Below are 27685 nucleotides of genomic sequence, written 5' to 3' on the forward strand. Positions count from 1 at the left end.
GAGTCAGGAAGGCCTTACTAAAGAAACAGCATAGTCACATCCAACTCACATTGATGGGGCTTCCCCCAGTCACTGAGGGGCACCTGGATATTTGCTTTGATGATATGAATAAAATAATTCAGATTGGTACACATTTTGAAAAAAATTTATTCACTTAGCAATCACTGTATTTCACACAGACCTGCTTTTAGTAGGAATTTATGCACAATAAGTATATTTGAACCTGGAACAATATTAAACATTCAATAAAATTTGATAAATTCTCTTTGAAATTTACAATGTTTTTGGAATTTTAAGACTGTAGAAATACTAATCACGCCAGTGGTATAGTAAACTCTGGTAGTGGTAGTTTTGTTTCTATTCCCATATTCTGTAGCCATTAAAATTGATGTAATTTTAATGAACTTTTGCCCAAACACATTGAACCAGATGTAAGCAGAATTATACCATTAAAGGAAATTTGGGGATGGCAGGGAAGCACAAGTTAAATAAGAGACAAGGAAGCAAACAGAAAAAGCCAGAATGTTAGGCATTCTATAATATGTCTGACCCAGTTTCTACAAATTCAGTGGCAGGGGAAGAAAATGGAATAGAACTTTTCAACTAAAAAGAGACTTAAGGGATAAAGTAATTAATATACTATGTGGATCTTGTTTGGATCTCACAACTATAACATTTTTTGAGAGAATTGGGGAAATTTGATTATAGACTGAGTTTTATAGGACTTATAAGTTGTAAGACAAAAATTCAGTTATAAAGGTTTTAGGGATGATAATGGTACTGAGGGATAACACACAGATTTTTAGAGCTGTATATTGAAGCATATAGGAGTGAAATGACATGATGTTTGCTATTTGTTTACAAATGTAAGAATCGAAACAAAAAATTAGACAGGGATGATAAAACAAAACTAGCAAAATCTTGACTAATTCGAGTTTAAAAGATAGATGGAAATTCTACTTTTGTCTACATGTTAATGTTTTCATGATAAAAAAGGCTTTAGAATATGTAGAAAAGAATTGATTGACTCAAGGATTAAAACATAGTTAAGTGGTAGGAGCAAATTTCCTAAAGTGTATGTATAATGCTCTCCCAATTTTAGGGGAAAATACTGTAGGCTCAAAGTGATTGAACATTTCCTGTTTTAGATGCCCTACTTGAATCATCACATTTAATTCTCAAAACAACATTATGAGGTAGGTATTATTGTTATCTTCTCTATTTTATAGATAGGGAAACTTAACCACAGCAAAGTAACCTTCTCGAGTTCACATAGAAAGTACCAGAAATGAGATCTAATTCAGGTAGTCTTTTCCAGAGCTCACTCTTTTAAAACCTAACCCCAACTCTTCTTTTCCTTAGCTTACACGCTAAATTCCCTATAATTAATGATTTCTCTGTAATTAAAGAAAATCTTACTTGATGCAAAGCTGTGCTAGTGGCAGAAATTTCCATTAAGAATCTATCAGTATCGTCAAAAGAGCCTTTAGCTTTAACATCCAACAAAGTTGGATTTCCAACAATTACTTTCAGTAGTGGTACTTCAAGTGTACGGACACCTATAGAAACAAAGCTAGTGGTTAATATTAAATCATAAACGTTTTAAACAATTTAATAATGACTGGCTACTACAGAATCTGTTATGAAGACTGCGTCATGGCCGTGAATACACCTAATATAGAGTTAACTTACTAGTTATTAGAAAAATTTAACTTTGCAAATATTTTCTCCAAGTTTCTCACAAAAATATTGCTCTGCTCCACCCCTCAGTCCTCAGCCAGGTTCTGAAATGCAGTCATTTGGTTAGTACCGGTCACCCTGAGTTGGATAACTCAGTAGAGAAAGGGAAGGGTAGAAATTACTGAATCATATGGTAGTTCTATTTTTAATGCTTTCTATAGTGGCCCTACCAAGTTACATTCCTACTTCTCTCCACATCCTCAGCAACATTTGTTATCTTGTCTTCTAGATAATAGTCATTCTAACATCTGTGAGATGATATCTCATTGTGGTTTTGATTTGCATTTCTCTGATGGTGAGCAATGTTGAACACCTTTTCATGTTGCCCATTTGCGACTTCTTTGGGGAAACGTCTACATTCAGGTTCTTTGCCCATTTAATTGAATTATTTGTTGTTTTTTTGTTACTCAATGATAAGAGTTCAGTATATTTTTTAGATATTAACTCCTTATCAGGTACATGGTTTGCAAATGTTTTTCCCGTTCCATAGATTGCCTTTTCATTCTGTTGATTTTTTTTTTTCTGTGCATAAGCTTTTTAGTTTGATGTAGTCCCACTTATTTACTTTTGCTTCTATTGCCTGTGCTTTGGGTGTCATTTTAAAAGAAATCACTAACAAGACCAATGTCAAAGAGCTTCTCCTCTTAGTTTTCTTCTAGGAATGTTATGCTTTCCAGCCTTACACTTAAGTCTTTAATCCATTTTTAGTCCATTTTTGTGAGTGATGTACGGGTCCAGTTTCATTCACGTGCAACACAATTTAATAAAGAGATTATTTCCCTATTGCACATTCTTGGCTCCCTTGTCAAAGATTAGCTGACTTGATATGCATGGGTTTATTTCTGGGCTCTCTATTCTATTCCATTGGTCTGTCTGTTTTTAAGTCAGTATGTTTTCATCAACATAGCTTTGTAATAAAGTTTGAAATCAGAAAGTGTGATGCCTCCAGCTTTGTTCTTTCTCAAAATTGTGTTGGCCACTCGGGGTCTTTAATGTGATTTACCATGTTAACAGAATGAAGAATAAAAATTGTGATCACCTCAATAGATGCAGAAAAAGCATTTGGCAAAATCCAACATCCATTCATGATAAAAAATCTCAACAAATTAGGTATATAAGGAATATACCTCAACACAATAAAGGCCATATATGGCAGACTCATACATAACATCATATTCAAGCCCATAGCCAACATCATATTGTTATAAATAAGGTGAGCCCCCAAATTCAGGGGTCCTGGAAGAACACAAAGCATACTTGGGAGCCAGGCTGCAAGGCAAATATCTTTACTCCTGTAGGAGGGTGCGCACACATGGTCTGGAAGCATGTGCACACTGAGAGGGTGGTCCGCTCGGCTTTTTGACCCTGACTCACATGACCTGTCCCTTACTTTTGATTGGAGCTCAGATTCACAGTCTTTCACGATTGGCTAATTCAAAGGAAGGGGTTGACCTTTGCCATTTCAAGATGGCGGCCCCCAGGGGAGCTTCAAGTCATGCAGCCAACATGGTGGCTGCCAAGTCACGCAGTCCAAAATGGCAGCTACCTAAACTGTTCTTTGACAGAAAAGATGACATGTTTATTCTCACAATACTCGCAGGTCATCATACTCATTCATCATACTCAAAGCTTAAAGCTTTTCCTCTCAGATCAGAAACAAGATAAGGATACCTACCTCTTGCCACTTCTTTTCAACATAGAACAGGAAGTCCTGTCCAGCCAATTAGGCAAGAAAAAGAAATAAAAGGCTTCCAAATCAGAAAGGAAGAAGTAAAATTGCCTCTGCAAATCACAGGATCTTACATACAGGAAGCCCTAATGACCTCACCAAAAAACTGTTAGAATAAACAAGTTCAGTAAAGTTCCGGATACAAAATCAAAATATAAAAATCAGTTGCATTTGAAAAATATATATTTTTACTGATATCAGAGAGGAAGGGAGATTGAGGGAGAGATAGAAAACTCAATGATGAGAGAGAATCATTGATTGGCTGCCTCCTGCACACCACCAATGGGGATCGAGCCCTCAACCTGGGCATGTGCCTTAATGGGAATCCGACCTGCAACCCTTCAGTCCACAGGCCGACGCTCTATCCACTGAGCCAAACCGGCTAGGGTGGTTGCATTTCTATATGCTAACAATGAACTATCTAAAAGAGAAATTAAGAAAGCAATTCCATGTCTACTAACATCGAAAGGAATAAAATGCCTAGGTATAAGTTTAAACAAGGAAGCGAAAGATGTGTCCACTAAAAACTATAAGACACCAGTGAAAGACGCTGAAGAAGACACTGTAAGTGGAAAGACATCCCGCTGTGGTATTGTGATTTATAATATATATGTAGTCTTCGGTCCCATTTCTGGCACAGAGCTCCTAAAACCCTTGGAATTTACTAAGGGCGGAGAATCACAAAACTGCATTTTATTAGGCTGATAAGATGACTTTTGGATCACACCTCATGAAGGGAGTCACTTGCCAGGAGAACCAACCACATGATTAGAGGATTAGAATTTCCAGTCCCTCTCCACCCCCTCCACTCCCACACACATAGGATAGATCAATCCAATGGCCAAAGATTTAATGAATTATGAGTATGTAATCAAGCTCCATTAAAAACCAAAAGGACAGGATTCAGAGAGCTTCCAGGTTGGTGACTACATGGAGGCACTGGGACAGGAGGGTGCCTGCAGAGGCATAAAAACCCTGGCAGCCTTCCCCCATACTTTGACCTCTGCATAGCTTCCATCTGGAGGTTCACCTGTATCATCTCCTTTCATAATGAACTGGTGATCCAGTAAGTAAAATGTTTCTTTGAGTTCTGTGAGCTGCTCTAGCACAGTAATTGAACCCGAGGAAGACGAGAACCTCCAACCTGTAGCCCATCAGTCTGAAGCACAGGTTACAACCTGGGCTTGCAACTGGTATTCTGAAGTTGAATGGGGCAGTTCTGTGGGACAGAACCCTCATCGACTCTGATGCCATCCTGGAAAGATAGTGTCAGAACTGAGTTAAATATATAGGACAGCCAGCTGGTGCCTGGAGCATTGTTTGTTAGTGTGGGGGAAATAGGGTCTAAGAACGCCTTTACGTGGGTTTAAGGATTGCAAGAATAAATATTGTTAAAATGTCCATACTACCTAAAGCAGCCTACAGATTCAATTCAATTCCTATCAAAATTCCAATGGAGTTTTTCACAGAAATAGGGAAAACAATCCTAAAACCCATATGGAACCACAAAAGACGTTGAATTTCTTCCTTCCTTCCTTCCTTTCTTTCTTTCTTTCTTTCTTTCTTTCTTTCTTTCTTTCTTTCTTTCCTTTTAAAAAAGATATTTTTATTTGATTTTTGAGGGGAAGAGGAGGGAGAGAGAGAGAGAAATATCAATGATGATGAGAGAGAACTCCTAACTGGGGATCAAGCCCACAAGCTGAGCATGTGTCCTAACTGGGAATCAAACTATAACCTCTTGGCTCATGAGTCAACACTCAACCACCGAGCCACACCAGCTGGGCTTGAATTTCTCATAAGCCCCAGGTAACACAGATGCGACTGGTCCCAGGACCATACCTTGAATGACACAGACTAGGCTTTTCTTCACAAGAAGGCAACTGAGTTAATTTGCTGATTACTATGTGCTTCCATCAAACTCAATGAGTAAAACTGCACCATTTAACAAGAATTTGGTATATATTAAACCTAAAATAATTAGAATATTGTGAAATTTGGGCCAGATTATAAAGAGACAATAAAGGAACAGAATCAGAAAGTCTAAAAATGGTAAAAACAATAGGTAAATTGTATATTACGATAAAGTTTTATTTTGAAATCAGTGAAGATACACTATTCAATAAATGATGATGGAACAACTAGCTAACCACTTAAAAACACACCAAAACAAATCTACACAAATTAAAGAAATGGAAAGCTAAAACCATAAAATTAAAATCCTAAAATTACTTGAATGAAATATGGACAATTAGTATTACAATCAATGAGAAAGAATTTCAAGGGTTTCAGAAAGAAGTTTTTCAGGATATTTAGTTCACAGTATGATGAAAATGGAAATTGATGTCTTCCTCTCTCCCACTCCCCAAAAAAACTTTAGTTTTCATTTACATAAATTATATTTGGTTCTGTTTTTCATGTAAGCTTCTATGAAAAGTGTTTTTTTATGATTCATATATCTCCATTTACCTCTTTAAAAGTTTTATGTATGCTTATTTTTTAATGTCTTTTAGATATTTCTATTATGTCAAGTTCTTGGAGATTAAAATTTTCTATTTCCTGTGCCTATTGATCCTCTCTTCTGCCGAGTCATTTTTTTGCATAGTTTAAAATTTTTTTCCTCCATTCATGTTTAGTGAAGATTAATTTTTTCATAACCCAAGTCCACATTACTTGGGTTATGAAAATATTCTACAAAGGGTTTTGTGCCAGCTTATGCTGGTTCTCCAGGGTTATAATCATTTCTCAGCTTCAGATTCCTGCATCTGGTGGGTACTCTCTGGTGTTGCTCAGCCTTGGGATTTGGGTCTTTTACAGAAGATTCTTTTTCTCCACTTTGAGTCCCATGGAAATGATCATCTCCCTAGCTCCTCTTTGAGTGGTGGTATGTACAGTTTTCCTAATCCCCTCTTTATGGTTTAATGGTCTCAGTTCCAATTTCCTAACACAAAGTAGGAAGAAGCCATGTCTTCTGCCAAGGTTTGGGAATTAAAATCCATCCCTCTGCCTAGATAGCCTATACCTGAGCCTCATATCCTGCGGGAAACCACACATGAGCTCATTTTTTGGCTTTGAGTTCCCTCTTCATTTCTGGTGACAGGCTTTTCTTCTCTTTCCTTCCCCTTTTCCTTCTTCTCTTTCTAGCTCAGTTAATACTTAAATTTTTTGTTTTATTTTTCCCCCCAGTATGCCATTTATCCATCATCATTAATGTTTCATTATTTTTTAGAATTAATTTTTAAAGAGAGGGGGAGAGAAGAGAGAAACATTGATGTGAGAGAGACACATCAATTGGTTGCCTCCTACATGAGGGATCGAGCCTGCAACCAAGGTACATGCCCTTGACTGGAATCGAACTCAGACCCTTCAGTCCAAGGGCCGATGCTCTATTTACTGAGCCAAACCAGCTAGGGCTTGTTATTATTTTTTAAATAAATAAATAAATGACTGAAAAAGTGGGGAAAGGTTTAAAATTTTATTTAAAAACCATTATTTGGCTTTAAATAAATACTTGAAATAATTATAAAAATCCAAGGAATGAAAAGGTTTTATTTTCAGAGGAAAGCAAAAAATCTAAACTAAAATCCCGTGTAAGCTTGGCCTGCTAATGGAACCTCATTTTCCTCATTTGTAAAATGAGGATTATAGTCTAGCCTTTTCGAGTTGTTATAAACATTTAATTAAAAAATATAAAAATCATTTAATACAGAGGCTCACACATAGTAAGTGCTCAATAATTAGAAGCTAATACTGTTGTAAGTAGGATGCTAGCCATTCTGGAAATCAAAGATAAATAAAAATATCCCGGTTGGCGTGGTTCGGTGATTGAGCATTGACCTGTGAGCTAGGAAGTCACGGTTCAATTTCCCATCAGGGCACATGCCCGGATTGCAGGCTGGATTCCCAGTGAGGGGCATGCAGGAGGCAGCTGATCAATGATTCTCTCTCCTCATTGATGTTTCTCTCTCCCCCCTTCATCCCTGAAATCAATAAAAAATGTTTTAAAAAAGAAGAAAAATATTAACGTATATTTCACATTCAAGGTAAACAAAAACATATCCTTTTGATGTTTCCCAATAAAAATAAACTTACCTTTACTATTAGGTATGACCTTAACTTCTAAGGTCTGAGATTTCCCCAGATCAATGTATTTCAAGACGCTGAGGGATAGTGAATTATCATCTTGCTGAAACCAATAATTACATGGTTTTGTGTATATATTCCATGCTCGTCCATTCCTTTCTCTAAAGTCATATAAGAACCAGGAGTCTGTTTCAAAAGTCATGCCATTGGGAACTCTTTCAGGCATGGTGGCAATAGCTAAAGCATTATTGCCATCTACAATGCTTGTGATCAGGAAGCTGCTGTAACCAGGAATCACCACCGTCTTCTCTATATCCGAATCTTGAAATGAAGAAACAACACCTGGAGCTAGAACAGAAATGATTTGCTATGAAATAAAACAGCCACTGTTCTTCCAGCATTCTGGCAGACATAACTGATGAACACACTATTTGAGTTTTTATTTTGTGTATGTTTTGTTCATTCTCACCTGAGGTTATTTTTCCCCTTGATTTTTAGAGAGAGCGGAAGGGAGGGGGAGAGACACAGAGAGAGAGAAACATTGATGTGAGAGAGACACGTCAACTGGTTACCTCCTGCATGCACCTTGACTGGACAGGGATCGAGCCTGCAACCGAGGTACGTGCCCTTGGCTGGAATGGAACCTGCAACCCTTCAGGCTGAGGGCCGACGCTCTAATCACGGAGCAAAAGTGGCCAGGGCAAGTTTTTAAACTACGGTCTTAACCATAAAACACATTTGCCAGATTTCAGATTATAAATCAAATTATTTTATAGAAAGTGTGTCACAAATATGTCAAGCACAAACCTGTACTTTACACTTGACTATGACATGGATTCTTTTTATTTTTAATTTTATTTTAGCTTTAAAAAGTGAAAATCTATTCTATCTCCTGCTGTATGTCCACTGCAGATTGGCTAGGGGTTTGAATCCGTTTCTTTTGTTCTTAGAGACACTCGGGCTGGTAAAGTCTCTACCTTCTGAAATGAGACAGTGTGAAGGGTGAAATGGATTCTGTAAAATTATCAGCAGAGAGAAAAAAACAAACATGTAGGGCTAAGTAATTATAAGAAAGCTGATTTCTTTACTGTAAAACTGCCAAGAGCTTTAACCTTGAATCTTGACTGTGATTCTATAAGAGAAAGATAACGTAGTCAGTGTTTCCCCAGTAGCTAAAGGTCTGCCTATTACATGGAAGGTGCTCAATAAATACTTGTTGAACGGATGAATAATTGGTTGTTTAAGGAGAGCATGAAGATTTAGAAGAAAAGAAGCTCTATGGCGGGAACGTAAGCAAACCATCATGTAAGGAATGGAAGGATTCCACAAAGCAGACAAAGAAGAAATGATCGGAGAAAAGCCATCGGAGAGAATCCGAGAGAAGCCAAAAGAAGGCTATTTCAAGGAGAGGGAGGGCATCATTATCAAATGTTTATCTCTTTCTTTTTTTTTTTTTTCATTATCAAGGGTTTTGAATAGGTCATGAAACATATCAACAATACTTACCTTATTCTGAAATAATAACTAGAAGTAGTCGAAAGAGAACCTCGTAATTCCCTGGATTATGCACACATGCTCTAATTTCTCCCACATCAGACACATCAACAAATCTTTTCCTCCACCCCCACCCCTCAGCTGCCATGTAAGGTCTCTCCTCCCCTTTATAGGGAAATTCCCTGAGTTGCCTTTATTCATGGGTCTTCAATTTCTCTCCTCTCATAAGTTTTTAACTTTAATCCAATTAGATTTTGGCATCTAGTACTCCACCCAACCACAGCTTTTGTCAAAGTTACCAATGACTTTCACATAAATCCACTGGCCAGTTTTCTTTCCTCACCTTACCTGACTTATTGGTAGCATCTAAACATCTTCACTCAGTTCTCCTCTGAGCAGATCTTCCGATCTCCTTTCTAATTCTTCTGCATCTCCTGGACTACTAATTGTTGGAATTCCAGGGGTTGGACCTCAGACCTTTTCCTTTCTATACCTACAATCATTTCCTCATCTGGTCTCAAAGCATCAACTATCATGCGTATGCTGACTGCTCAAAGTTATCTCTCCAGTCCAGATGTTATAACTGAGTGCCAGCCTTGTCTTTCTAAATATCCGCCTTATTTCTCCACTTGGATGAGCAACAGGCATCTTACACTTAATACGATCCCTCACCTGATTATTGCAATAGCCTCCTGGTTTCTCTGCTTTCCTTCTTGCCCTTTCTCCATCACCTGCCCAGTCTATTCTCAACACAAAATCCAAAGTGGATCTTATTAAAACATAAGTCCAGTCATGTCACTTTGTGTTCAAAGCTCCTCCAATGACTTCCTATTTACTCAGAGTAAATAGTATAATTTACAAAAATTATACTAACTTTTGCTATGTATCTATCATATAACCCTTTGAAATAGAAACATCCTACATAATAGTTATTCAAAATTAATTTATTATGGAGGGCAAAATCTGCATGAATTTCCCATTTTCTTTTGTTCCTCCAGAGTACTATTCAATAAAAAAATAACATCATAGGAATGAATGATAAATAATACTATTGATGTAAATATCAATGAAGTTATAGCTAGGTTTACTTCTGTAGATTGCCAATTGGACTAAATTTTGAAATCTATTGTTCCATAAGTGAACATGAATGGCCTTTTCAAAAGACAATTTTTTATTTTTATTTGCCATAAGAACTATGTTATATTATCACACTTACTTGGTATTTGAAGAGTAAGTTTATAGAATTTTCCCTCTTGATTAATGGAAAGGGAACTAGACAAACAGGAGCTCTCAGTCACATCTTCTACGTCAAAAGGTTCGATTATTTCTGCAATAACTGCAGACAAAAACCCTTCAGGAGTGTTGTGTTGCAATACCTTTCTTATGTATGCCTTTCCAGTTTTCCTAAACAAACCAGCACACATTAGGGAATGTGGATAAAACTGTGGCTTGAATGAGCAAGTTTATGAACACGTAATTTACAAACAAAATATACCACACAGATGGCTACCAAAGAAACATTTGATTAGTACTTCTTCAATCTCATTCATTAATTAACAAAATTCCAATTACAGCAATGGGACACAATTTTTCACCTATCAAATTAGCAAAGATCTTTTAAATGACAGGTTCAGGAGTGGTAAGAATTGAGTGGAGAGAGGCATGCATCCACTAATGATGGTATTATAAATCCGTGCAAACTTCCTGGAAAGCAATTTGATAATTTGATATCCACTTAGAGCCATAGCATAATTTGTTTCCCTCTGATTCCATAAGTTTACTTATAAGGCTCCATCCTACGGAAATAACACAGCAGGGGGGGATGTGAGAGTGGAATCCTTCCACATAAAGATGTCCATCACAGAATTATGATAAAAGTTAGAAATAAGAATTACCAATAATGGGAAAATTAAGTAGATGTTACTACATGATCTACTTAGACAAAATGCTACCATTACAATGGTATTTACAGAGTTATTAATTATATATGGAAGGTGGTTATATTACAATTGTCTAAAGGAAAGAAGCAAGGTGAAGACTGTTAAAATGCATATTAAAAGAACTAACCAGTAATTCAGCAAAGTGTTAACAGTTATTATTTCCATTTTCTTCTTTATATTTATCTGTATTTAAGAATTTCTACAATGGGCATGTACTTTATAATCAAGAAAAACAATATATTTTAAAAATATTAACCTAGGACCGTGGTCGGCAAACTGTGGCTCGCGAGCCACATGCGGCTCTTGGACCCCTTGAGTGTGGCTCTTCCACAAAATACCACGGTCTAGGTGAGTCTATTTTGAAGAAGTGGCATTAGAAGAAGTTTCAGTTTAAAAAATTTGGCTCTCAGAAGAAATTTCAATCATTGTATTTGGCTCTGTTGACTAACGAGTTTGCCGACCACTGACCTAGGACATCCACATGCAAAAAAAAAAATCTAGATACAGACCTTACATCCTTTACAAAAATTAACTCAAAATGGGTCATATACTTAAATATAAAATTCAAGCTTATTAAATCCTAGAAGATAACCTAGGGAGAAAACCTAGATAATCTTGGGTATGGCAGTGACTTTTTGCATACAATACCAAAGGTACAATCCATGAAAGAAAATAACTGATAAGCTGTACTTTATTAAAATTAAAAACTTCTCCTCTATGAACGACACTGTCAAGAGAATTAGACAAGCCACAGACCGCGAGAAAATATTTGCAAGAGACATAGCTGACAAAAAGACTGTCAACCAAAGTAAACTGTAGGAGAGGAAAAAAGAAGCCTTTTTTCCCTCTCCCCTCCTAGGTTCTGTGGCTGGGACCTTGTAAATCAAACTGACAAAAGACACATGTGTGTCATGCTTATACACAGGAGAAACTCAGTGATTACTAACTCAAAGGAGTGGTTAGAACTTGCAGCTTATCTAGCATCTTAATAAAGATGGTTGAGAATCTAATGCCAAGGTGATGGTGTTAGAAAGTGAGGCTTTCGGGATGTGATTTAGGTCATGGGGGTGGAGCTGAATGGACTAAGACACCCACTATCTTCCTTTCTATTAACAAGGTCCTGGACACTGCGATAGGAAAAAGGTATAATATGCTAAGAAGCATTAAGTAAGAAACAAAACAAGTTCTTTGCAGGGGATACGGTTATCTACTTAGAAAAATTTCTACTCAGAAAACCCAAAGGAATATATAGTAACAGTACTGGAATTATTTAAAGAATTGAGCAAATTTGAAAATTTTTAATATGCAAAGTCAATCACAAGACTTTTACTTTCGCTTTAAATGCAGAAAGATGCACACCCAACTGGAAGAAATAGAGAAAGCACGAAGTCAACACGTAAGCCCATCATTGAACTAAGGTCACAAGATAACCAACTAACGTGGAATCCAGGGGAATGAGCCACCTCAAGAGAAAGTCTGGACACTGGGACAGTCTTCCCTCTGTAAAAGCATGGGAGGCAGAAATGCAGTGCTGGCCACAAGGCAAGAGGGAAGAGTTAGCTAATTGTAAAAACCGCCAAAGGCGGGCACATGAGTCCGGAAATGCTGAGGCACCTTTAAGTGACATAAGTCAGAGAAACACAAATACCACATGACTTCACTTACTCGTGGAGTCTAAAGAGCAACATAAAGGGCCGAAACCGGTTTGGCTCAGTGGATAGAGCGTCGGTCTGCGGACTGAAGGGTCCCAGGTTGGATTCCGGTCAAGGGCATGTACATTGGTTGCGGGCACATCCCCGGTGGGGGGGTGTGCAGGAGGCAGCTGGTCGATGTTTCTCTCTCATCGATGTTTCTAGCTCTCTATCCCTCTCCCTTCCTCTCTGTAAAAAATCAATAAAATATATTAAAAAATAAATAAAAATAAAGAGCAATATAAAGGAACAAACAAAGCAGATACAGACTTGTAGATACAGAGAACAGACTGATGGTTGCTGCACAGAGGAGGCTGCGGGGCTGGGTGAAAAAGGCGAAGGGATTAAGAAGTACAATTTGGACCCTGACTGGTTTTGCTCAGTGGATAGAGCATCGGCCTGCGGACTCAAGGGTCCCAGGTTCGATTCCGGTCAAGGGCATGTACCTTGGTTGTGGGCACATACCCGGTAGGGAGTGTGCAGGAGGCAGCTGATCGATGTTTCTCTCTCATCGATGTTTTTACCTCTCTATCCCTTTCCCTTCCTCTCTGTTAAAAAATCGATAAAATATTTTTAAAAAAGAGAAGAAGTACAAATTGGTAGTTACAAAACAGTCCCAGGGATGTAAAGTACAGCATAGGGTAATAGAGTCAATACGATCATTAAGACCTATGTATGGTGCCAGGTGGGTACTAGATTTATGGGGGGAATTTCTTGGTAAGTTATATAAATATCTAACCATTACGCTGTACACCTGAAACTAATATAAAGTAATAGTTAATGCCAACTGTAGCTGGGGGTGGGGGGTGGCACCTTTATAAGGGGAGTTTGTACTCGCAAGCTTCTTCCCCTGGGCTTCCCTGGAGGCTCATGGGGAAGATGGGTGCCAGCTGAAGACCAGAGTGATCCTGCTGGTGGTGCCTGCAGCACGGGGAATCCGAGGATGAGGAGGGAGCAGGCAGGAAGCACCGCCCACTTCCCTGAACCTTCTCCCATAGAAAGCAAAAGCCTGAAGCCACAGGGGGGTGGGCATTAGACACTCTTGCACCCAGGCCTCAAAAGAGGTGATCAATGGGTTGGGGTCAAGTGTTGGGAGGGTGCTGGCGCTGAAGCCCGGCCGCCCTCCCTCTTTCACCTTCTCAACCAAGGAAGCAAAAGCTGTAAGCTACTGAGAGAGAGGGGAAGCAAAGCCACTCACCCACCCATGGGGCAGAGGCAAAGAAACACTGCAGAAGAGGGAAGGGTAGAATAATACCTCTCTTCTCCCCTGTAGGAGGCCCGGGACGCTGCCTCGGGCCTACCATTCTAAGACAATGAAGGAGAGCAGTCTCACTGCTAGAAGAGCAAGAAATGTCCACCCAAGATCTAACTGCAGATGGAGGGCAGCATAGGGCTGCGAGAGGTCATTTCTGTTCACAGTTGTGGGTTTTTGTGTGTTTTTTCTTAATGAACCTGACATGCTGAATCTCACATGTAAACGCAAGAACAAAGGCCAAGGAAAACCAGGAGGGGGAGCTATTAACGTGTTATATAGTTATATAGTAGAAGCATGACATAGGGAAGATAAATCAGTAATGAAATAAAAGAGGGGCCAGAAACAGGCCAATGCATATATGAAACTATGATATGTCATGGGGTGACACTGTAGATCAGTGGGGATCCCTAAGACAATTGATTATCGAGAGAGAGAGAGAGAGAGAGAGAGAGAGAGAGAGAGAGAATTCAGATTCCCACTTCCCACACTCACACATCAATTCTAGATAGATTAAAAACTTAAAAATAAATAGCAAAAGTTTACAACTACCACCAGACAACATAGAAGAATAGTTCAATAAAGTGTGGTATATTCATGAGAGTGAATTATAGATGTATATATCAACATCGAGTAATTTATGAAGCTTATGAAAACTCAAAAAGCATGTGGTATGAAAAAGGCAGATCACAGGAGGAGGTATACATAGCTAAAGAATACATTTAGTCAAATCAAACAACACATTTTGATACATATACATGTGTTAAAGCTGTAAAGTCGACAAATATATTTGGCCTTGTGAGGGTGTCCAAAAAGGACTCCCTCTATTTGACCCAGAAAAACCACTCAAAAAAGCAATCTCAAAATTGAGAATCTAGAAACCAGTGTGCAATCTAAGTACACAAGAGGCCCCGCCAGTTGACTACCTGGAGTTGATGATCACTTTTCCCAAGTGGATGTTGCTGAATTTCTTGGTATGGATAGTGTCCTGAGGCTCACTCGCAGGCACATATGCATAAAAGATCATGTCATCGATGGTGATATACTCTGGGGCGAGTGCAGTCTCAAAGCCCATATCCGCAGCCTGACGTAGGAGAAAAAGTCGTGCATTTAAACCATTTTGTACTTCAATTGTGACAAAATGTGGGTAACAGATTTGTTTCCAGTCCACAGCCAAACAAGGCTGTTTTGCTTAATCCGGGGGAGTAGTATGCTTGCATAGCCACGTGTGCCCAGGAAGATGTGTTTTTCTGCTGAGGGGGAAAAGGAATTCCGAGGAGCAAAGTTTCCTTTGAGAGTCCAGTGCTCTTTGTAGGAGGCTGGAGCCGAAGGGTGTGTGGACACTGGAGGAGGAGTCGGAGGTGCAGATTTTAAACTCGGTTCTTACTTAGAGTTTCATTTGGGGAAGGAGCTGTGAAGTGCCGCTCCTCACTGGGAAGCTGCTGATCCCGGGCCCATGTTAGTGACTCTACAGGGCTCTGTCCCCAGCTCTGGTGGCACACGCCAGTCTCACTTCTTCTGGTTCACAAGCCTTTCCCTGGCACTCAACACGGGCACCTTCAGCCCAGATTTCTGACCGTTAGGGTCTCCTTTTTAACACCCCCTCTCCGATCTTGTCCCTTTGGGAACGCTTAGGGGGTGAGAAGAGAGGTGGAGACCAGCCCTCAAGGGGATGTTGGAGCTGACCTGGTTGCTCTGCGGGGAGGTGTGAGGGGTGCAGACTGGTTGGGGGTGCAGACTGGGTTTTCTGTTATGCCTTTCCCTAGTTTTGTAAAGTTGGGAACCCGCCGAGAAGGGGAGAGAATGGGAAACACATGCAAGGGGAATCAATGCGGACTGAACAGATGGCTTAAGGACCCTGACGAGGCTGAGAGGCTTTAGAATTCTGCATGACATTCTGGCCCCGGGGGATGCCAAGAACATGCCATGAAAAGTGGGTGCAATCCAGCGAAAGGCAACATCGTGACGACTGGAAGCACAGGCCCTGGCACCGGTGGCCTGGATCGACGCCTGCTTCCAATCACTAGCCAGTGGTAGACGTAATTTGGGATAAATTATTTCGTTTTGCTGTGCCTCACTTCCTCATCAGAAAATAAATAGTTGTTATTAGCATGAAGAGCTCACAACAGTGCCTGGCACTCAACGGGGCCCAATAAAGGCTGGTGATTGTTTTTATCCAGACAGGATGCAGACACAGTCTGTTTGCGGGGAGGGAGGTGAGAATATTGAGTGCCAGTTCCTTAAACTCATCCTGACTATAGTAAGAACTTCTACTGATGTTTGCTTTTCATTATTTAAACGTTTACATAGGAGAACGAAGACATTTTTTATAAACTGTGAAGGCCGCAAAAAACTGAGTTAGTTCTACCTTCTCGGTTAGTTCTACCTTCCTGTTCACATCATTGGGATTTGCATTTATGCATAGCCCACACCGCAGACTGGCATATACACAGGGAGTCACATGGCGGCATCTTATTGTCACAAGGAGGTTCCCACCTTGCTCTCTACCAATATCTCAGACGGGACGCTAAAACACTGTCTTTTCTTTTTTTTCCTACTTGAAATAATTTATTTTTTCAGTCACACCTGACATATAATATTATATTAGTTTCAGGTGTATAACATAGTGATTAGACATTTATATAATTTACAAAGTGATCACCCTGATAAATCTAGTACCTGCCTGGCACTATACATAGTTACTACAATATTATTGACTATATTCCCTAGGCAGTACTTTATGTCCCTGTGACTATTCTAATATACTTAGAATAGTATATTATAGAAATTATACAATTTGTACTTCCTAATCCCTTCACCTCTTTCACCCATCCCCAGCCCCTCTCCCACAGGCAACTGCCGAAATGTTCTCATGTATCTATGAGTCTATTTCTGTTCTGCTTGTAGGTTTATATTGTTTTCTTAGATTCCACATATAAGTGAAATCATATGGCCTTTGTTTTCCTCTGTCGGACTTATTTCACTTAGCACGACAGCCTCTAGGTCCATCCATGTTGTTGCAGATTAAAACACCATCTTTTCAACCGCCTTCTTGGCCCGGTGATTTGGAATGCTCTATTCCATCCTTTATTTTCTTTCTTTTAGGCAGATTTTATTACAACCCAGGCAAATATATATATATTTGTTTATTTCTTTGCCCATGTGTTGAGGAGAGCTCCTTTTCATGCCTGTCTATGCGTTCTTAGGCATATGTACCTTCACAAGGGGCACATCATCCACTAAAATTATTAGAAAAATCTGCATGTAGTTTCATCTGTGAAAAAGATAACGACTTCCTATGTTAGCATAGAAAAAGAAGAGGTGAGGAGGCGGGGTTAATACAGAGAAGGGCCAACCAGTAGGAAAAACAGCACTCATTCTGTTTAAGGCCAGCCTTGGGAGGAAGAGCATCCACTGGGAACCTGGGTGGGCAGCAATGGGTCTGGCTTAGACTATCTGGTGGTGTTTTGCTGTGAAGAAATTGGTGTGCGGCTGCCCAGGGGAGAGTTAAATCTACGTAACCCCGAATAGGACTCTGGTATGTGGAGGTTGTTTCCCTTTAGTTACATATAGCAAGGTGCATTCACAGGAGTTTGTCCCAAAGAATTTGCTTTCCCATTCTGTACATAGAATGTGACATTTATTCTTAAAACATGGCCAACTGCTTCAATGCAGTATATCACTGACCTTTCCAAAAATACTTTTAGAGTTGTCGTTAGCTTCAAAACGATCCGGAGTCAGTTTATGTATGAATCCCATGTGGTCATAGTATAATGTGAAAATGTTATCAGTAATAGATCCAATTTCACTATATCTTAGTAATCCTGTTAGGGAAAAAAAAAAACACAAAACACAACACAGAAGTCTCTTGATATTGACCTAATACAACTAGAGAACTTTTAATACTGTCCTTTGTAAAAACTCCTTCATTTAAATAAGGGGTGGGGCTAGGGCTCTGGGACTCTAGAATTAGTAAAATACATGCCGGTTTTTGTTAAGTCCCTTGGAAGTCTTTTCCAGGCTCCCTTTCATTACAGAACCTGTTTGCTGAAGTAGGTGAAGGACAGACAGGTGAGCCCATGTTAAAAGTGTCTAGAACAAAAGAGGTGACCTTCCCCTTAGCAGTGGTGTCTCCTCCTAATGCCAGGATGTCAGATTCCTGAATAGATAGGAAGCAATGAGAAAATAACCCTCAGGCAGGCAAGGGGAATTACAGTCAAGAGCACTGGGTCATAAACTATATTAGCTATTGTTTCAAATTTGGTATCCTGTGTTCCTCTCGTGCTCAAGGCAACACGTTGAGAGGGACTGGGAGTTCTCTGGTAGGGGAGTAGCACTCCCGTGGCCAGACAGACACAGGTCCAGGCAGAAGAGAGCCCCCTGGATGGAAGATGGAGGATGGAGGATGGAGGATGGAGGATGGAGGATGGAGGATGGAGGATGGAGGATGGAGAATGGAGGATGGAGGATGGAGGATGGAGGATGGAGAATGGAGGATGGAGGATGGAGGATGGAGGATGGAGGATGGAGGATGGAGGATGGAGAATGGAGGATGGAGGATGGAGGATGGAGGATGGAGGATGGAGGATGGAGAATGGAGGATGGAGGATGGAGGATGGAGGATGGAGGATGGAGGATGGAGCCAGAGGGAAAGCTGAGGTTTCAGGATGAACAAGGCTGGTTTCCACACACACACCCGACCGTCCCAAGCTGGGCCAGGCTTTCCTGAGAGGCCTGCCCTTCTGTCGCTGACCCTTAAACACTGGAGTGCCCCAGCTCTCAGATCTTATATCTCGTCTCTCACTGTCTCTGGAAGTCTCGTCCAGTTTTAGGATGTAAAAATCCATCTTTCTGTGGATGACTCCCAAATTTAAAACTCCCACGTCGTTCTCCTCCCTGAACTCCAGATTTATATCGAACTGTCTACTGACAGCTCCAGACCCAGGTCAGTCAGGCACCTCAGACTGGACTCATCCCAAACTGAACTCCCGGTCCTCGTGCAGCCCTCCTTCATCCTTAGGCTTCCTCATCTCCATAACCGGCAACTGTAGTATTCCTGTTGCTCCGTCCGAAAACCTTGGTGGTGTTCTTAATTCTTCTCGCACCCTATTTCTAATCCATCAGCAGTTGCTGGTGACTTTAGCCTCACAATATATAGAGAACCCAACCACTTCTTACCACCTTCACCACCATCACCCTGTACAAGCCAATCCTATCTAATAAAAGAATAATATACAGATTGATCATCACTGCAACACACAATATAGCTGCCCCCATGTGGTCAAAGATCATGCCCCCATGTGGACACAAGATGGCCACCACAAGATGGCCAGCAGGAGAGGGCAGTTGGGAGGCACCCGGCCTGCAAGGGAGGGCAGTTGTGAGGGACCAGGCCTGCAAGGGAGGGCAGTTGAGAGGGACCAGGCTTGCAAGGGAGGGCAGTTGGAGGTGATCAACCCTGCAGGAGAGGGCAGTTAGGGGTGACCAGGCTGGCAGAGGAGGAAAGTTGGGGGCAAACAGGCTGGCAGGGGAGCAGTTAAGCATCAACCAGGCTGGCAGCAGAGTGGTTAGGGGGTGATCAGGCTGGCAGGCAGAAGCAGTTAGGGGCAATCAGGAAGGCAGGCAGGCAAGCAGTTGGGAGCCAGCAGTCCTGGATTGTGAGAGGGATGTCCGACTGCCCGTTTAGGCCCGATCCTGGTGGGATCGGGCCTAAACGGGCAGTCGGACATCCCTCCAGGAGTCCCAGATTGGAGAGGGTACAGGCTGGGCTGAGGGACAACCCCCTGCTGTGCACGAATTTCGTGCACCGGGCTTCTAGTACGATATAAGAAGGAAGAAATTGTGAGGATTTCGTTCGTGCAGTTATGGAGGCTGAGAAGTCCTACTATCTGCCATCTGCAAGCTAGGGGCCACTGTCTAAGGGCAAGACCCTGTCCTAGGGCAGGAGACCAGTGTCCTGTCAAGCAGACAGGCAGGAAGCAAAAAGGTGATTTCCTCTTTCCTCCACCTTGTGGTTCTACTCAGGCCCTCAAAGGACTGGATGATGCCTACCCACACTCCAGGGAGGTGTGTGTTGCGGGGCGGGGGGAGTTACCCAGTCCACCAATCCAAATGCTCATCTCATCCAGAAATGCCCTCACAGACACACCAAGAAATAGTGTTTAATCTGGGAACCTCTTGGCCATGTCAAGTTGACACATAAAATTAACCACTACAATTGCTAAGGCTCAATATGCCATATTTCATCTATAAACATAAGCTATATATTTTTTTCACATTTTAATATCTTGTAAATTGATACATTGATGTGTCTTACAATCATTGTCCAGCAGGTGGCACTCATGCCATAGTGGTCAATTGGCTACACGTGCACGTACTTTGTCTCTGCTCTTCCTTTATATTGTCATCACTTTGAGTTTCCCCGAATCACTGGTGTAATGCATGTTGAATTTTATTGCTATTTAAAAATGCTTTAAAAATATTACATTGTAATTTGACATTGAAACAGGTATTGTGGGTGCATTACTAAGAGGAAAACAAAGCAGAGCATATATTTATCAATGAAGCCAAATGTGACTGGGAGAATGACCACAACTCCACATTTTCTTGTAGAACCACCACCAAGTATTTTACAGGGCCTCAGAAAGGTGGAAACTCACAAGTAGATGAAATTGCATTATGTTTTACTACTGAGATGACATGCAAAATTTGTCTTCTTAAACACCAAGCAATGCAACTCTAGGCAGGGGAAATAATGTCATAGTAATAATCGATGCATCGCCTAGAATCACTGTTAAAACACTGTGTTAAAATTTAATTGAAAGAGCTTTGCAGTTTTTGTTTTAAAGGTGCATCTTACAGTCAATGAACCTCAGATTTGATGAACTGTAATGTTTATAACGCTCTTCTATTGGCTTTGCATGTAAATAACTAGTTGAGGTGGCTCTAAATTCTTAGGTAATATTATTTTTCTCTAAAAGTTCTTTAGATGAATATGTGATATTCATTGTTGCAGCAGAAAATACAAGGCTGGCTTGATTTTTTGGCAGCTTTAAAATTGATTTACATTTTCTATTTCAAATAATTAACAAGTGTTTTGCTTTTATTATTGGTTTTGCTTTTAGTTTTTAAAAAGTAATGTTTTGTGATCAATTTTGATTTTCTTTATTCTTATTTTCAGTATTTACTCATTTATCCATGTAGTAAGCAAAAGGGCTGAATTCCTCACCGAGCCACCATCTCTGTGCATCCCTGGAAATTTCTACAACTTGCAGTTTTCCAATCTCTAGCACCTATATTTGTCATTTCAGATTCTTTCCACTTACTGATTTTTCATTCTGCACATGGACATATTTTTATAGCTTGTATCTATAATTTATAAGAGTTTAGGATTCATATTGCCAATTTAGTTTAGTTTTCTTAGCTGTTAATTATTTTGACTGTTCTCAAAGTCATCTTGCTTAGTCTATTTTGATTTTGATTTCACAGCATGTGCTGTTTATTAGCTATCTGCCCATATCTTCAGACCCGTTCTTGGGCTTTCTCTTTCTTGCCCAGTTCACTGGAAGGCTGACCCTCTATGAATCGCAATGCTTGTGCTCTGTTTCTACCTGGCTTCTGGGTGGGTTCAACCAATGAAAGGCACTAGCAGGAGGTACGAACAAGGGAAGGAGAGAGACGTTTGTCTGTCTATCATCTATCTATCTATCTATCTATCTATCTATCTATCTACCTACCTACCTATCATCTATCTATCTATTATCTATTTATTTGCATTACCCCTTTAAAGGGACTGTATTGACTACCTTCCATTGCTAGTGTTGGGATATTTTGCTATCATTGTTGGTTCCTTTCACTCTGTCTACTGCTCTTCAGGTGAAACACTTGAGTGGAATTATGTTTCCAGCCAGGACTACGACTGATACAATATTTTTAAAAATTAGAACTGTCCCTAGAAAATAGAATATCAAGGTGGGATCCTGGGACTGAGTAGCTCACACATTTAAGGAATGCAAAGGTATTGTGGCACTTGCAATCCCCAGCAAGCAAGGGCATCACAATTACTTAAATGATTACTGGTAGTACAATGGGTTAGGGTGCTTGTGGAGGGCAAGACTTTAGGGGACATGGGGTGGTGTTCTTGATTGCAAAGACAATCATGGTTTTTACAAAGATTGTGGGGGTGGTATAAATTTTATGGATATATTGGAGAGCCTCAAAAATAAAAAAATAAAAAGCTTATGACCTTGAATATCCAACTCAAGGCCAGAGTAGAGAACCTGAGAGTTTTATGGGAAAAAATAATCCTACCTCATACCACACACACAAAGTTATTGACCTATATAAGAAATTGAAAACAATATTAACTTTGGTACAGGCAAAAATTTCTTAACAGGATACAAGAAGCAAGAAGCACTAATCATAAAAGAAAATATTCATAAATTTAACTTTTAAAAATTAATAATTTTGCTCATCAAAAGATAGAATGAGGAGAGTAAAAAAAGACAAGCAAGTGGTTGGGAAAAGATGTTTGCAAGATATATTTCTTAAAAAAAGGACTCATATCCATAATATATTAAAAACTCATAGAAGTCAATAAGAAAAAGTCAATTCAATCGAAACTTGGTTTAAAAGGACATGAAGACATAATTCACCAAAAAATAAATAAGTAAACAAAAGTTGGCCAATGAACATTGAAAATGTGCTCAACATTATTACTCATGCAAACTAAATCTTCACCAAGATAACGTTATATATTCACCACAACGGCTCAGTATTGAAAAGACTAATAATACTAAGTGCTGGTGAGAGGGATGAGCAACTGGAATTCCTTCCCATTGCTGGTAGGACAGTAAATTGGTACACTCACTCTGGAAAAGTGTGGATAGCACTTCATTGTCCCCCAGCAAAAGCTAAACAAACTTCTACTGGATGATGGCAGCAATTCTATTCCAGGTATATACCAAACAAAGGAAAACTTTGTCCAGCAAAAGTCTTATGCAAAAATGTTCATAGTTACTTTTTTATAATAGGCCCAAAAGGAAATGATTCAAATGCCCATCCACAGGCAGTGGAATGGATAAATACATGATAGTATATTCAGACAACGGAAGACTACAAAGCAGTATTATTATGTGCGACAATATGAAGGAATTGCAGAGTCGTAATGTCAACTGAGGAAAGTCAGACACAAAAGAATATACACTGCATAATTCTGTTTAGATGAAGCTCAAAACCAGTCAAAACGATGGGATTGGAAGTCAGAATACTGGCGAGCCTTAGAGATACACTGAGAGGAGAGTGGCTGGAGGGAGCTTTCTGGAGGACGGGAAATGGTCCATGTCTCATTCTCTTCCCAAACCCTCCTAATGATACTCAGAGTCATTTTTGTTTATCTCATAATCATCTGATGGCCGATGGTCAGATTCTTATATGCCAAGACACTAATGCTGTCTCAACAAATGATTCAGACATATAAACCACAAAGGTAACCTTGACACCAGCATAAATTGAGCAGAAGTTTTATTGACGTAACCGAGAATAAGTAAACACAGTGGTGAAGATGTGGGGAAACAGAATCAGAACTTTGTAGTCTCTCCTTATCCTTGAATTAGGATGGACCAACAGAGATTTTATGGTGATAGCACCGATTCTGGCAGTGAACCCCAAGGACACAATACTGAGGTCCAAAAAACCAGGCTTTTGAAGTCAGATCAGAAACCTTTAGAGAGCTTGTTGTTTAAAATTGTATCAGAGACTTATAAGACCAGAAAAAAATTGGTTTTAAGCTGGACAGTCAAGAATGCTGACCATGTCAAAAATAAACTACAAGAAACTGGTCTCATGCTTGTCTTGGAGACACTCTGGTTAGACCTTATCAGGTATCTCCAAGTTTACCCCAATCTCCAAACTTACTCAATATTCTATGAAAGTGCTACTTGAGACTCTATTTCTGAAGGTAATCTCCCTTGCCTTTTAGTTACTGAATTTCAGCATTACTTTTATGTAATTGGTAGCTTCATCATCTTATAAATCCTCTTTGAAGAAAACAAGACCTTGTATTAGGCAATGGTTTCTTAGATATGACACCCAAGCCATAAAAAAAACAAAAGGAAAAACGGAAAAATTAAACCATCAAAATTAAACATGTTTGTACCTCAAAAAGCACCATCACAAAAGTGAAAAAAATTATCCATAGAATGAGAGAAAATACATGCAAATCAGATATTTAATAAGAGATTTGAATCGAGTATATAAAGTTCTCTCACAACTCAACAATAAAGACAATTAACCCAATTTTTAAATGAGCAAAGAATTTGAAGACATTTCTCCAAGAAGATAGACAAATGGCTAATAAACACATGGAAAAATGCTTAACATCATTAGCCACTCAGTAAATAAAAGTCAAAAACACGGGATACAATTCCTCACCCACTGGAGTTACTACACTAAAAACAAAAGACAGACAATAACAACTGCTGGTGAGGATGTGAGAAATGATCCTCACACATTGCATGTAGGATTGTAAAATGGGACATCTTCAGTTTGGCAATTCCTCAAAATGTTAACCAAAGAGTTTCCATAGGACGTAGCAATTAGACTCCTGGGTATATACTTCTGAGTATATGAAAGCACATTGCTACACAAAAACTTGTACATAATGACATTATTTATAAGAACAAAACATGGAAAAAACATCAAATGTCAATCAACCCAAATATCCTAATAAATGGATCAACAAATTGTGCTATATCCATACAACGAAACATTATTCAGCCACACAAAGGGATACAGTATTGAGGTATGCTACAACATGGATGAACCTTGACGACATTATGCTGAATGAAATACCCCAGTCACAAAGGGACAAATACTACGATTCCACTTATATGAGAGACCTAGAAAGTCAAAATCATACAGACAGAAAGTAGAATGGTGGTTGCCAAGGACTTTGGGGACGGGGGAACAGGGAATTAAGCATTTAAAGGGTATAGTTTCAGTTTTACAAGATAGAAAGAATTCGGAATATGGATGGTAGTGATGATTACTGAACATTTTGAGTGTATTTAATATGACTGAGCTGTATAATTAAAAATGGCCGAGATGGTAAATTTTATGTGTATTTTACCACAGTTTAAAAAAATTTTTTTTAAATCTATCACTCTTAGTAGGTTTTAGACTTTAAGATTCGTTAAGATAGCCAATTTTTTTACGTGTCTTCGAATCCCTGGCTCGCATATAGTGCTTACACCAATAAAAGTGAATTCCTCACCTGCTTTCGTCAAGTAAACCTTTCCACGTTGGGAAACAAAGATGATCTCGGAATTATAGAAACTATGATAAGTATTCTTTATGATATCGTCATGAAAGTCAGCTAACAGATCAAAAGTATTGCCACCATCGATTGAAAGCCATATCTAAGGGAATAAAAAGATAACACTTCATTAAAGAGCTGCCCTGTGACAGTAGGCAATTACTTATCAGCCTAGTCTCCTAAGTGGTCTTGTCCATATTCCCACATCCATCTAGCCCCCCTTGCCTCCCCCTGACACGTACAGACTCTTTCTTAATCGGTCTACTCTGTATTTCCTTCTTAGAGTTTGTATGACAGTGTATGTGGTGGGCTCAGGTCTGCACAGCATGCATGGTGAATGCATAAAAGAATGAAGTTATTTCCATCATCTCCCAAGTGGGATCTCTTTGCTGGGTGTATTTGGATATGGGGGAAAGAGTTTACCCCATATCGACATGAGACTTCACGTTCCAGGCACCTGGCAAATATGTATGCAAACATGTTTTGTGTGGAAGAGCCCTTGACATTTGCAAAAGTGTGTCGTGGGACCTTAGTAAATCCTCCAATATACTCCACCACACGTAGCATGTAAGTTTCTGTTCCTCATCGTTTGTTAAGGGCTGTTAAAAGATAAATCAGATCATATATTGGATGAATCTTACTTGGTACTTCTTTTAATGGCTATGTTTTATTCAAATGAATTATTTCTGGTTTTTAATTTCTTCGTAAAATTAATTTTAGTGGTAAGTTATACCTGAAAATAGGCTTTTCTTACAATTAAAACATTATAATGTGTCTGAAGTCTCTTTGACCACCATCTAAATAATTTTTTATACATCATCTGATATAATCATGGTCTCCTCTATCCCTTCCCAGAGGTAACTACTGTTATCAATTTGAAATTTCTACACCTTCACACACACACACACACACACACACACACCACCACCACCACTACCAACAACAACAACAACAACAGTTCATTGTATGGTGAGGAGGAGAGGAAGCATGTATCTGGGTGCGGCACCACCTTTACACTTGGGCAAGAGGGACCCTTGTCCTGGACTGCATACTTAGTGTGTCTGCATATTACAAACACACAGAGAAAGTTTATTAACTAGCATGTGGGTGCTTCCATCACTCAGGGGTATAGCACTCATTGCTGGCATAGCACAATCCATGAACTAAACATAGGATATCAGAGCCTCCATCTTTACTCTTGCTTTGGATCCTGCAAATGTTACTGGTGAGCATGGTGATGGGTAGGGAGGTGTGGTGGGAAGGGGAAGGAGCTCTGAACAACAGGTTCAAAATGGCATCCTCCTGTACCGGTTGGGCTGTAAGTTACACTTGCCACTCAATATATCTCAGACCATTTTGTTAGCTCATGTGGATCTTCACATTCTTTTGTACTGATGCATAGTGTCCAATAATTATGGGTATATTATACTTGAGATACTCTATTTTCCTACGAACGAAAGTTTAACCTTTTGCACTCGGATGTTGAGTGTGACTCGACACGGTTAGCATCGGTAGCAGCTCGTATGTCGAATTGTATTGAATGTATCAATAATTTGAAATATAAAAAAATCCAAATAAATAAGTTTGTATGAAAAGAAACTCCAGTTTTTTATTCTACTGCCGCGCTTTGTAAAATCTGGGGTATTTAAAAAATTAAATCCCGAGTAGAATAAAGGAATCGAGAAAAAAGCAAGCGAGTGCAAAGGGTTAAAGGTTATATAAAAATGCTCACTGTCATAAATAATACGACAATGACCATTCTGCCTGCTCGTTTATACTAATGTTAGTGTACCTCTAGAGCAGGTACTGAAAAACCAAGTTGCTGAGTCCGAGGCTATGCATCTATATCTATATCCATATACTTAAAAGCCTAAGCAACCGGCCGACCAGCCAGTAGCTATGATGCGCCTGACCACCAGGGGCAGACGCTCAACGCAGGAGCTGCCGAGACGTGGTCACTTGGCAGTGGCGGTTCTCGGGTGACACACCCAGAACCAGAGAGGAGGGAGCTCAGTTCCAGGGTGCGTCACCTGAGAACTGCCCTCTTATAATCTGGGACCCCTCGAGGGATGTTGGAGAGCCGGTTTTGGCCTGATCCCCAGAGGCCAGGCCAAGGAACCCCACCAGTGCACAAATCCATGCACCGGGCCTCTAGTACTAGTATGTCTATAATTTTAATAGACACTGCAAAAGTGTTCTTGAATTTTACCAAGCCAGTTTATAGTCTTACTAGATGCAATTGGGGCCGATCGGGGCTGGCTGGCCATGCCAGGGGGAGGGACTGCAGGAGGTTGGCTGGCTAGGGGGAGGGAGAGCGGGAGGTTGGCCAGCTGCGGGAGGTTGGCTGTGGGAGTGCACTGACCACGAGGGGGCAGCTCCTGCACTGAGCATTGACCCCTGGTGGTTGGTGTGCATCATAGAAATTGGTCAACCGAATGACTGGTC

At 39.9% G+C, this 27685-nt stretch overlaps 1 protein-coding gene and 1 pseudogene across 2 annotated transcripts in view; one reads left to right on the forward strand and one right to left on the reverse strand.

Moving 5' to 3' along the window:
* Window positions 1-27685, forward strand: part of LOC307097890 (dCTP pyrophosphatase 1-like) — a 447295-nt pseudogene that overhangs the window by 166630 nt on the left and 252980 nt on the right. The gene's annotated exons all lie outside the window — the stretch shown is intronic.
* CATSPERB (cation channel sperm associated auxiliary subunit beta) overlaps window positions 1-27685 on the reverse strand; it is a gene marked incomplete at both ends in the record, with an annotated part of 74045 nt that overhangs the window by 12310 nt on the left and 34050 nt on the right. Inside the window, 6 exons of the mRNA XM_079769005.1 lie at window positions 1420-1559; window positions 7559-7897; window positions 10260-10447; window positions 14853-15010; window positions 17614-17750; window positions 25199-25343. Of these exons, the coding sequence (XP_079625131.1) occupies window positions 1420-1559; window positions 7559-7897; window positions 10260-10447; window positions 14853-15010; window positions 17614-17750; window positions 25199-25343 (1107 nt within the window). The remainder of the gene's footprint in view (window positions 1-1419; window positions 1560-7558; window positions 7898-10259; window positions 10448-14852; window positions 15011-17613; window positions 17751-25198; window positions 25344-27685) is intronic.

This window comes from Cnephaeus nilssonii (assembly GCF_951640355.1).
Source record: "Cnephaeus nilssonii genome assembly, chromosome: 4".
In the NCBI taxonomy this organism is placed as follows: Eukaryota; Metazoa; Chordata; class Mammalia; order Chiroptera; family Vespertilionidae; genus Cnephaeus; species Cnephaeus nilssonii.